The following is a 12,096-nucleotide window of genomic DNA, read 5'->3' on the forward strand; positions in this document are numbered from 1 at the left end:
TTTATTGCCGTTTAATACTCATATATAAGCCTATCTACTTATATAAAACACAGTGTAAATGAGTCCTAAAATAAAGTGAAGGAACTCCATCATCCATGGAGAAAAAATTCCACCATTTGGTGCAAGAAGCAAGAACTGTGAAGCCCTGGAAAACAAAGATCCAGGAACATGCAGTGATGGACTCTGGAATAATTATTACACGGCTTTGTTACACGGCTTTGTTGAATACTCGATTATGATTGGTTAATTACGGCATTCTACGGTCTGTTATTTCTGTATAGCAGACCGCTACTATGTATAACAGACCGTTGCTATGGAACTTTTTTTTTTTTTTTTAGCGGAAGCAATAAAATCATTTTTAAATCAATAAAATCGTTTTTCAGTCAATAGTTTGTGTCAAATGATTGATTTCTTTGGTAAGTAGCCGTGTAATAAGTGGGATAATGTACGGCTTCGCGTCGGGGTCCTGCATCACCTTGTAGTTTATTTCGCGATAATGACCGGCTCGCTGCACATTGTCCCTTACATAGATGTGTATTGAGAATTGGGGAAAAATGCTTTAAAAAATGTCTGTACAACACACCTTTAACATACCAACTTTAACACTGGGAGCTTGTACATAAGGAGCGCTGGTGTACTCTGCTATGTTTCTATATATTGTTGAAAATGTCTGAAGTTTTTGACAAAAAAGGTTCTATGTTGAAGTTTGCGTTCATAGCGCAGAGGAACAAGGCGTTGATGGGAAGTTCCACCCGTGCGGCTGCAGTGTCAGTTCTAACCATATTAGCTTTAGTGCTGTTGTCTGGTGAAAAAAACTATTCAGATGTATGGAGGTCCTCTGGGCTGTAAATCTTCACACTAGAGCTTTTTCTTCTGTAGCTGACACAAGGATCTCTTCAGTCAAGCCTGATACTGCTGTAGTTTTTATTTTTTCCCCTTAGGAAACTACGTTCACGGAACACTGACAGTCCAGAATGTTCACTGATACAAGATGAACATCAGGGAATCAAGCCACCCCCACCCTCCCAAAAAAGCTGCAAGTACATTCAAGATTTTTATCATTGTTTCACTGATACATTTGTGAAGCATAATGAACAAATTTAAACTGTTATTTTCATTTACCAAAATACATTTATTGAGCAGTTGTTTTCATGTCCAGTGTATTTTGCCCATCCGTACATGAGACCGCACTGGGAAACTAATCTCATTGCTGGACTTTAACAGTCATAAGGAGTGCACACTATCAGTCCAGCTCTATCAGTGTAAGGTCAAGGACTGATTGTTCTGGGCGACTTGCCGCTGTTTGGCTCGTGTGTTTTGCAGAATTTGAAATGAACTCCAGTTTTAGGAGGCAAAGTCCAAGTACAATTTCAGATTGTGGTAAATAATATTAAGTTACAATTTTACACAGTAAGAATACCAGACACAGCAAATGGGACACTTTTGAAAATCAGTGTTTTTTTAAAGTCAAATATTCAACAATGCATAAAATGAGTTTGAAAGTATACCAATGTAAAAATATTTGAAATGTGTTCCACTAATTTGTATAAAAAAATTTACTTGCAAGACAATAAAAAGCAATCTACAAATGTGAGAAATCTATACACTGTACAGTTATCATGGTTTAATTCCTTAGTAGTCAAAAAACAAACTGCCCCCTACATAAAAAACTTTGCAAAAGAGAATCTATCGTGTAAAACTTTGTTTTATGATTACAGCTTAACAAAAGTACTTCAGTCTGTGGTTTTAGCTGATGGGTGCACCAGTAGTGACCAGTTTGTAGTAAGCAGCTTTTTTGGCCATGAGTTCCTCGTGAGTCCCTTTTTCTATGACCTTTCCCTGTGACATGACGGCGATGATGTCAGCAGACTGAATGGTGGACAGTCTGTGAGCGATGACAATGCATGTACGACCCCGCCTGGCCTCGTCCAGAGCAGCTTGAACCGTCTGCGATAGGAGAGGACACAAGGTCAATAAATATCATCAACCAGTTCTCACTATAAAGACTTCATTCTGCCAGCACACTGAGAAATATCGACCCCTTCCAGCGTATTAAAAAGACGGTGAGGCCTTTCTATGATGTCATCGATTACTGATATGTATAACGTTATAAGTGCTACACGTGCAATAATAATGTAGAGCCATGGTATACCTATCTCATATTGTCTGTGTTACATCTCTATATCTCCATGTTATGGAACCACTGGCTGTCTGAACAAAAGTGCCTGTCAGATTAAATCCTCACTCAAGGCAATGCGTAAAGGTATTGTACAAACACAGACAATATGAGACAGAGCTAGAGTACTTGACATACTATGTGCAGCTCTGGTGTCAGATCGCTTGCAGAGTCCCACTCTTGGCACTAGTCTCTATTTCCTATCAGTAATAACTAGAAAGCAATATTAACATTAGTGTGAATATATAGGTAAACATCTGAACACCTTTTCACTCTCTGTGTCCAGAGCTGAGGTGGCCTCATCCAGCAGAAGGATCTTGGGGTTTCTGACGATGGCACGAGCAATGGCGATACGTTGTTTCTGTCCTCTGGACAGCTGAGAGCCTTGCGCTCCGACCTGAGTGTCGTATTTCTGTAACGAGCAAAATGTTCACCTTTCAGGATCTGCCCCTCCTCTCATGAATCAAATTAAGTCAAAGCCAAAACATCTTTTGGAGTGTGAACAGGTGAAATTGTCGTCTCTGGTGGTTGTACTCACGTCAGGCAGAGTCATCACAAAATCGTGGAGATACGCCTTGTGAGAAGCCTCGACGACCTCGTCCATACTGACCGCTCTGGTGTTGTCTCCATACTGGATGTTCTCTGCTATACTGCAATCAAACAGCACAGGTTCCTGTGACACGATGCCAATCTGGGCCCGAAGGAAAGGCACGTTCACCCGGGAAGACAGATGACCGTCTATCAGCTGTGGCCGAGAAACAGACACAGACAATTAATGTACAAGTGACCTCCTCTGTCACTTTGTCAGACAACACTTGAGGATAACGTGTTCCTTTGTAGTCCCTCCTTCTTTCGTTCACCTTTGTTTTTTGAGTAATGTGTACATACATAACAATAGTAATTGTAATTTGTTACTCAGCAACACACATTTTTGTCAGTTCAGAAGAACAGGAACAGTATCAGGGTAACACTGACAGTCATTCACTCACCACTTGTCCTTGGTCTGGATCATAGAACCTCTCCAGCAGCTGGACACTGGTGCTCTTCCCACATCCGCTGCTACCCACAAACGCCAGAGTCTGACCCGGCTTCACTGACACGTTCAGTCCGTTCAGAACCTGGATGTCAGGTCTGCTTGGGTAAGTAAACTTGCAGTCGATAAACTCCACGTGTCCTTTAAAGCCATCCTACAGAGGAAACGAGAATCAGTCAGAGATGTGGAGGGTGTTGGTGACATGTGCAAGATAACAACTGAATAGATGGATTTTATTAATCACACACACACATACACACACACACACACACACACACACACACATACACACACTGATGAAAATGAAACTAGGTAAATCTAAAACATAAGTAAATCTAAAACATTTAGCCATCCCACCATCATTAACAAGAAACTGTGACAAAGGTGTCTGTACGCTGCAGTGTTGGACTGAATGGTTTTTACTGTACGACAGAAAACAGAGAGTTAGCTCACCCATTTCTGCCCTTCCGTCTGGCTGCTGCTGATTTTAGGAACTCGGTCCAACAGTTTGAAAAGCTGAGCAGCTGCGATCTTGGCTTTGGCGTAGTCTGGGGTGAAAGATGAAGCTTTTCCCAAAGCTGTCCCACTGATCACAATGGCTGAAATTACTCTGGAAGGACAAACAGACAGTCAGAGGCACTGAACACAACATTCACACCCTGAATAACCAATTTTATACGACAAAGTGTGTTTTCGGCTCGCCCCAATTTCAACACTAAACTGTACTGATTACATGTGTGCTGACAGAGCACTCACACACACTATATGTATTCACGTAATTCTTTAATTTTCTTCTACATACATGTGGATTTTGAAGAAAATGAATGAATAACATGTATACACATTCTACTCCCAACTAGCCACACAGGTTCTATGTAACCATGAATAACCCTAATTATAACCCTACATCTGACTCACTTCTGAAAATAAATAAATACATGTTCGTGCATGTTCACCCTTTAATGTTGGTCCAAACATTTGGAGACTGCAGCTCACCTGAAAACCACCATGTATTGAAGTCCCTCACTGCTGACGAGATAGCCACCGTATCTGAAGGAGGCAGCGTATGCCATGAAAATGACACACTGAGCGAAGGCGAAGCAGATGCCATAGACGTTGGCTTTCTTCTTGGCAGACTTATACGGCGCCTCCAGTTGCTGCTCATACAGGTCCACAAAGCTCTCTTCCTTAGTCAGGCCAGCGATGGTCCTTATGTTAGACAGGGCTTCACTGGACACCTATGAGTGTGCAGTCACAATTAAAGTATGGCAGTTTCCAGGATGGAGACTCTTATTCGCATGTACGGTCATTTTTTTTCTTTCAGTGGCTGTTACAAGTCAGTAGATTTAAGAATTCAGGCTTTGGTAACAGCAAGCTTGTCTAAGTCTTGACCGCTTTGTTTCATACAGGAATCTGGAAATACTGATATGCTGAGAAAAAAGGAATTCTTACTCAGCTCCTGCATGGAAATTCAAACTCTGACTTTTAAAGTCATGCTCTACTGAGATCTTTATAGAGTGTGTATCACACTCTGTTGACTGCAGCACTGTATCTCCAGTTCAGTATAGAGTATAATCACCGCCTCACCTGTCCTGCTGCTTCCATTGCCTTCTTATCATCTTTGGCAAATCCAGTCAACATTTTGGCCTGAAACACCCCTGACAGACCAATCAGTGGAAGAAAACAGGTGACCACCAGACTCAGCTTCCAGCTGAAGTAGTAAGCAATGATGAAGGACGCTCCAATGTTTGTCAAGGAGTTCACAATCATGCCAATCTGTGTGCCAGTGGCCTATAAAAAAAGAGAGAAAAATGTTATATACACTTCATAATGCTTAAATAATGCTTCTGGCCATTCTGAACCGTCAGTGAGGGTTCACATATATTTCAGACGAAGCTGACCTGGACTTTCTGGTGACCCTCATGTGTACGTTGATGATACTAATTTCCAAACCCACATTTAAACTCCTGTGTTCACATACATTGTGTGCTCTCACGGCACGCTACGTGGTTGCAAAAGCTCCTATGCAGAAGCAAAAACTGCCGCTGTTTTTCTGCAGTGTGATTTGATGGTTACTCACCCCCTGCACCATTGATGCGTCAGTGGCTAGCCTAGTGGTTAGAGCTCCAGGACTGTTCATAGGGTCGTCAAACCAGCCCACCTCCTGCCTCAGCATGGCCTGGAAACCCAGCCTCCTCAGTCTACGAGTCAGGAGCTCTCCAGATTTACCAAAGGCAAAGCCCTTTAATAAGGACAACCGTAACACATGTTTCTAAGGCCCCCACATGAAGTTTTCAACACCATACATTTAGCTTGAAGGAGATGAGGTGGTATGAGATGTTATTTTAGCATTTTTTTACAGTATGGAGGACAATCATACCTGTAAAAACTGTGAGAAAAAGCTCATCACACCAACAATGACAAACAACACACAGATCCCATCAATCTGCTCCCTTTGTTTGTCCAGATCCAGGATTGCAAATGTCTGAAAATAAGCAACGGGATATTACAGTGATTATAACACACAGTAATAAAAAAAAACCTCAAATAATATCTCAAGTGCTAGCAAGCATTTCAGCTATTTTAATTAAAAAAAAAAAAAAAAAAGAATTATACGAACCAGTGTGTTAGTATCTATTACTGCAAGTGATAAAAACATATCCATCCAAACACTGGCCTGGTTCTGTTCCACTTTTTATGGTACCGCTACACTACACTGCCTTTCCCAGCATTTAAGAGAACAGACTGTCCACAGTGTCTCACCCCAAGAATTTGGCTGAATAAGATTGCATAAATTGGGTTGACTGAACCATTCACTGCCGCTCCCAGTGATCCCAGAAGCATATAAGGCCATTCTGGTTTATTATATTTCAGAATTCGAGCCACTGGCGCTGGTTCAACAGTTTCCTTAGCCTTATCTTCATCTTTCTGCAAAGAGGAAAATTTTTATTATCATTATTACTGTTGTTGTTGTTGTTTTTGTTACTTTATTATTATTATCAATGGTTTCTTGTATTTTATGAGACAGAAAGTGCAGGCATGAATAATGGTTGAACTGGAACAGATTGATTATGGAGAAGTCCCAGTACCTCTGACTCATCCACCTCGCTGCCCAGTTTGGCACTGAAATTGTCAGAGTCAAATCTGAGTCTGCCAGAGATAGCGTCAGGGGGGTATTCGTTTGACAGCTGAGCCTGAGCTTGCAGTCGAAGTGACTTTCTGTGTAAGACACACACGCGCGCGCACACACACACACACACACACACACACACACACACACACACACACACACACACACACACACACAGATACACACAAAGATACACAGGCATCAGCACTCTTTGTCATCATCGTTGTCATCATCATCATCATCATGATCATCATCATCATCATCATATTTAGTTGTAGTAGTTGTAGTAGTAGTAGCAGTTGTCGTTGTTGTTGTTGTTTTGGCAGTAGTAGTACTAATTCTTAGTTATCAACATTCTTGTGTCTTTGGAAGTTGTTTGTTTGTTCACTGAAGGCACGGTATTTTGTTACTTAAAGTGCTGTTGCATACCGGAGTGTAGATTTATAGCTTCCTCGACTGAAGCTTCTCAATCTCTCAATGCCGTCTTCCTCAGGGAGTTCATTTTCAGGGGCTGATGATGTAAATGGCGTGTTTTAGAACACAGTCAAAAATGTCTGCACATTTCCATAAGCCAAGATCATCGGACAAGAGCCACCGTCAACTTACTGTTGTCTGATTTGTCATGGGGTGTGTCACTTCCTTGGTTTTGCAGCGTTACCAGGGTAAAGTAAACACCCTTCCTGTCAAGGAGCTCTGCATGTGTCCCCCTTTCCACTGCACGTCCGTGCTCAAAGCCGACGATGACATCAGCATTTCGAATGGTGGAGAGGCGGTGAGCAATAGAGATAGTGGTTCTGTCCTGACGAGCCTGGACACATGTATTTCAAAGATAACGCTGGTCTGACTCATGGGATGACAGAAAGATTGAGAGCGGATTGAGCATAGACTGTAAAAAGTTTGGCCTATCCCTTTCTTCTTCCCTAACCTTAACCATCACATCTAAACCTATCAGTCATAAAACAAAAGTACACGTTCATATCTCTATACCAACCAAACAAGCATCAGCCCTGTGCAATTTACTGTTTTAGTGTTTTAATTCCAAAATTTTACATAAACTAGTTATTCACGACTTAAACTGGAAGACAAGAAGTGCTCATGTGCTTTTCAGAATGGGCACTTTAAAAAAAAATTAAGAATTGATATAGTAGAATTTCAAAGTTCTAGAATGTTTGTTTTACATTCTGCGTATTAAACTGTCATTAAGGAGAAGAAGAATTATTTGCCCGTTCACCACGTTCTGTGTTAATACACACATTGTGGCTCCACCCACCTTGTTTAGAGCCTCTTGAACCATGGCTTCACTCTCATTGTCCAAAGCTGAAGTGGCCATGTCCAGCAGGAGGATTCTGGGATTCCGAACAAGAGCACGAGCGATGGCGATTCGCTGCTTCTGACCACCGCTCATCTGACCGCCACCTTCTCCAACCAGAGTGTCAAATTTCTGTGCCACAGACAGAAAGTTTTTAATAACAACCTTTTTTATTTTGATCATCGGATGAAATACAATCAGTCTGTGTGGACTGAGGGAAGTGGTCGCCAAAAGACGAATTTCTTAACGGCAGATGATCAGAAGTGTGAATATTATGAGAACAGAGATGTAGATCTGCAAGGACAGACCTGAGGCAGATCCATAATAAAGTTGTATGCATTAGCTTCTTTGGCAGCCTGTATGATCTCTTCCACGGTTACCCCGGGACGGCCGAAACTGATGTTTTCTGCGATGGTGGTAGCAAACAGTGTAGGTTCCTGCTCCACAATACCGATCAGAGAGCGTAACCACTGGATGTTTAGACTTCTGAGGTCATGACCATCAAGGGTTACCTGAGGATGACAGTCAGTTCACTTCTTTTTGTCATGTGACTTTGATATAACTTTGGTTGTGCACATTCATTTGCAAATGCCTCAGAACTAAGGGGCAAACTTTGAATTTCTTTCTGTACCACAGCAAAAGTGTTTATGATGCGTAATATATGCGTTATGACCGCTGGTGAATGTACTTGTGTTGTGTGTATGCACATAGGTTTAAATTACCATTCCCATTTGAGGGTCATAGAATCTCTGTATGAGTTGCACTGCAGTGCTCTTCCCAGCTCCGCTTGGTCCAACAAACGCTGTGGTCTCTCCTGCTTTCACAGTCATGGTCAAACCATCCAAAATCTAAAACAAAGAAGAAAGAGGCATCAGCATAGAATCTGATATATCTGCAGTCTGAAATATTTGAGACAACAGAGTTCAGAAAAGATGATGTCAGAGCACCTTGACATCTGGCCTGGAAGGATAGTTGAACATGACGTTGTGAAACTCAATGTCTCCCTTCACTTTGTCTAACTTGTGCCCCTCCTTTGAGAAACAGTCAATCTCTGGCTCCTGGGGATAGGCACAGTTGTTTAGAATTGTTAATCATCTCAGGCGTCAGGAATGTGAGGAATTTTGATTTTGTAGTGACTGTTAGCGGTAAGAGAGGATCTGGTGGAGTCATTCTCACCCTGTCGATAGTGTCAAAGATGCTCTTGGCTGCAGCGCGGCCTGAGGCAAAAGCTTCTAAACACGGAGAGGCCTGACCTAGGTTCATGGCGGCCATGAGGACACCAAAAAACACCTGGAAAAAACCCAAGCATTCAGATATGATTGATTTAATCTCAGCTCACTGTAACCTTTTGAATAGTTTTGGGGAAATATTCAGTTAATACTTAATCAATTTATAGGAAGATCATCTAGATGATATCATTGTACTCGTTACCGTTATAGGTATGAACCATTAACAAAATACCAATATGCCAAAACAAGCTTTCATGTATATCACATCTACCTTTGGACTTGCAATTATAAGAAGTCTTGTCAGATTGGAGTCCACGCCTTGTGTTTGCATGTATAATATCAACATTATGTATGATAATGTAATCTTGTTGGCTTTAAATGTTACATTACATTGAATATTGAACTTTAAGTCCTGTAATTCTGATATTAAAGTACCGCCATTAGTGCAATATGATTCAGTGTTGCTTCCTTGCTGTGAATACCTGAATGAGGCTCCCAGGTGACAACTCTTTGGTGTCAATGACCAGTTTGGAGCCGTACCAGAAAGCCAGAGCATAGCAGAGGAAGATGATGCACCACAGATATCCCTGAAACAGTCCGATGATGGTTCCTTTCTTCACACCCCAGTTCTGAGCTTCCTCAAGGTTCCTGTCATATCTGTAAAAAGTGATGAGAACAGAATAAAATTCCTATTCCAGTCTTTAAACAATTTAACTGCTTATTCTTAAAGATTGGAGCACAACTTCACAAAAAAAAATCTGTCTTCCAAATACTTAAAAACAAACAACAACATTAAAAGATCTTTAAGTGAGTTTTTTGTTGTTGTTGTTGTTGTTGTTTTTTTAAAATCAGACCAAAAACAGCACCTCTCAGCTTCTTTGCTCTCTCCTCCAAAAGCAGTGACGGTTCTGATTGAGGAGAGGACTTCATCAGCAACAGATCCTGCTTTAGCATAGGCCTTCAGCTCTCGACCCGTCAGCCTCGCCACAGCCTGTACGTCACACACACACACACACCTTTAAAACTACAGGAAAATCAACAGATGGGTGGGCAGTGCCCTCATACTTGGTGCAGGTTAGAAACAATACTTTTTTTTTCTTTTTTTTTTTATTGACGCAAATGTTTTGAAAATTAAATTTTGAAATAATATTTGTTGACTGTACAAAAACATTTACCCCAGATTTAGACCAATTGTTCATCATCTTCATTCAAAACTTGTTGTGAACATTAGCATGTAATTAGTGTGTTACAAATAGCTAAAATCAGAGCGAAAGACTACTTTGTAACATGTTATGAATATACTAATAATGTATTGGTATTAGGTATATAGAGAATCATGCACCCATAAAGATTAGTATATAAAGTAATGCTGACCATTGCCATCAGTCCTGCAGCCAGTCCAATGAGGGGACTGACTGCAATCACTACCAGAGTGAGCTTCCATCCTCCGATAAAGCCCACCAGGAAGCCAAAAAGAAACGTGGAGATCCTCTCGATGAAGAGGGACACCTGGTCTGCGATGGCGTTGTTGATTTTGTTAATGTCACTGCAAATGAAGTAGAAAATAAATGCATCTGTTTATCCATCACAGCCCATACAATGACTTACTGTTGATACGTCACACTTCATCTGGGAGAGACGATAAAGTAAGTTGGAGACATGAATCTTTGACCCGTTTCTCATGACAGTCCAAATGGATCTAATCCGATGTATTTTATATATCATTTCATCTCATATATCCAAACACTTAATGTGTGCCTGGAGGAACTGTAACAGGAATGGGACTGAAAGATGTCTCCCATTTGTGAATAGGAAACTAAATGTTCAGTCTGACGTGTTGTAATGTGATTCACTGCAATTTATGCAGTCAGACAGTCTGATGAGGAAAAGTGTTCTGGGCATTACTCTGATATCCTTGTGTTTAACTCTCCCACGGAGTTGCAGTCGAACCAGCCAATTTCCATACGCATGATTTTCCTGAAGTAAGTCTTTCTGATCCTCTGGACCTGCCGGGCTGCCGCCGACACCCACATGGCGATCTGAATTCAGGGCAAACAGAAACACACGTGTCTCATGATGCTTCAGTAAGATGCCCGAGACTCAGATTCATAAAAACCTCCAATAGCGTCTGCTATACTAACATCTCATAGGCTGAAACCATTGTTGTCCATGTCAAAGACTGTCGGATGGGCTCGAAGCTGATTGGATTTTCATACAGTTACATTGTGTGTTGACACCGCTTTCTATGCGTGAAAACATCCTAAATCTTCTGCTGCACTTTAAGGATTGAATTATGTATTGTCTTTAGCTGTTATATCTATAGCTGTTATAAATATTCACCAAAAGGGGAAGGAAAAAATGATGAAATTAGATGGAGGGGACATTTTAACATACTTGAAAATAACTGAGGATGAACACCCCAATTCCGATGCCGATGTAGTAATATGCAAACATGGTCATTTGAGCCTCAATGTCCACTCTGAGAGAAAATAATAAGAATTTCAGTTAATAAAATCTGATCTCTTTGATCAACCTGATCTCTTCACTTTTGTTTTTACTATCCAGTCTTAATCACTGTATGCATATTTAAGGCACATTAGTGTTACTTTAAAGCATATTACTGGTACTAAATATCTGTCAAAGTATAAGCTTAATCACCATTGCCAGTGGCAATGAAAGGGGTGAACACCATGTTTTGAGGCATCATGATGTACAAAATTCCCTATACTTATAAAATTCCTTTAAACAAATTAAAACAAATTCGTCATGATATTTTTTTTTTCTGTTGTTGTTTCTGTTGACGCTGTTGTTCAAGTTGTATGTATAATTCTATTTCTCCTCTACTACAGTTGACAGTCAACTTTGTCCTCATTGCCATCATCATCATCATCACCACCATCATCTGGTAGCACTCACCCACAGAAGACAGTGGTGTTGTCTTCCCTCTCAAATATGGTGCCATTGATCCAGGTGATGGTTTCATTAATGCAGGTTTTATTGGGATCAGACAGCTCCTGCACCTCCAGTTCATAAGCCACAAATGTGTCAGTCATCATTCCGTAGACCAGTAGCATGAGGGGAGAGGCTGCCCCGTGGATCAGGGCACACAGAGAACCAACCACCATCTTCAGCTTGTCACGCCCGGTGGCAAAGCGAAACTGGACAGAGAAAATATCAAAAATATTGAAGAAACTGAGAAAGAAAATAATTTCTCGCTGA

At 41.0% G+C, this 12,096-nt stretch overlaps 1 protein-coding gene across 1 annotated transcript; it reads right to left on the reverse strand.

Moving 5' to 3' along the window:
- Nucleotides 1–1,746: 1,746 nt before the first annotated feature.
- On the reverse strand, nt 1,747–12,002 carry abcb11a (ATP-binding cassette, sub-family B (MDR/TAP), member 11a). The gene is made up of 24 exons (XM_030786653.1): nt 11,794–12,002; nt 11,272–11,356; nt 10,783–10,916; nt 10,252–10,423; nt 9,744–9,868; nt 9,360–9,534; nt 8,825–8,938; nt 8,596–8,706; nt 8,371–8,496; nt 7,957–8,160; nt 7,610–7,780; nt 6,957–7,147; nt 6,548–6,610; nt 6,299–6,359; nt 5,973–6,137; nt 5,590–5,694; nt 5,290–5,451; nt 4,797–5,000; nt 4,206–4,447; nt 3,663–3,819; nt 3,166–3,363; nt 2,715–2,921; nt 2,442–2,588; nt 1,747–1,947 (listed from the first exon to the last, which is right to left on the reverse strand). The coding sequence occupies exons 1-24, from the start codon at nt 12,000–12,002 to the stop codon at nt 1,747–1,749; spliced, it is 3,729 nt and encodes a 1,242-aa protein (XP_030642513.1).
- Nucleotides 12,003–12,096: the final 94 nt, after the last annotated feature.

The sequence above is a fragment of the Chanos chanos genome, chromosome 10 (genome assembly GCF_902362185.1).
Source record: "Chanos chanos chromosome 10, fChaCha1.1, whole genome shotgun sequence".
Taxonomy (NCBI): domain Eukaryota; kingdom Metazoa; phylum Chordata; class Actinopteri; order Gonorynchiformes; family Chanidae; genus Chanos; species Chanos chanos.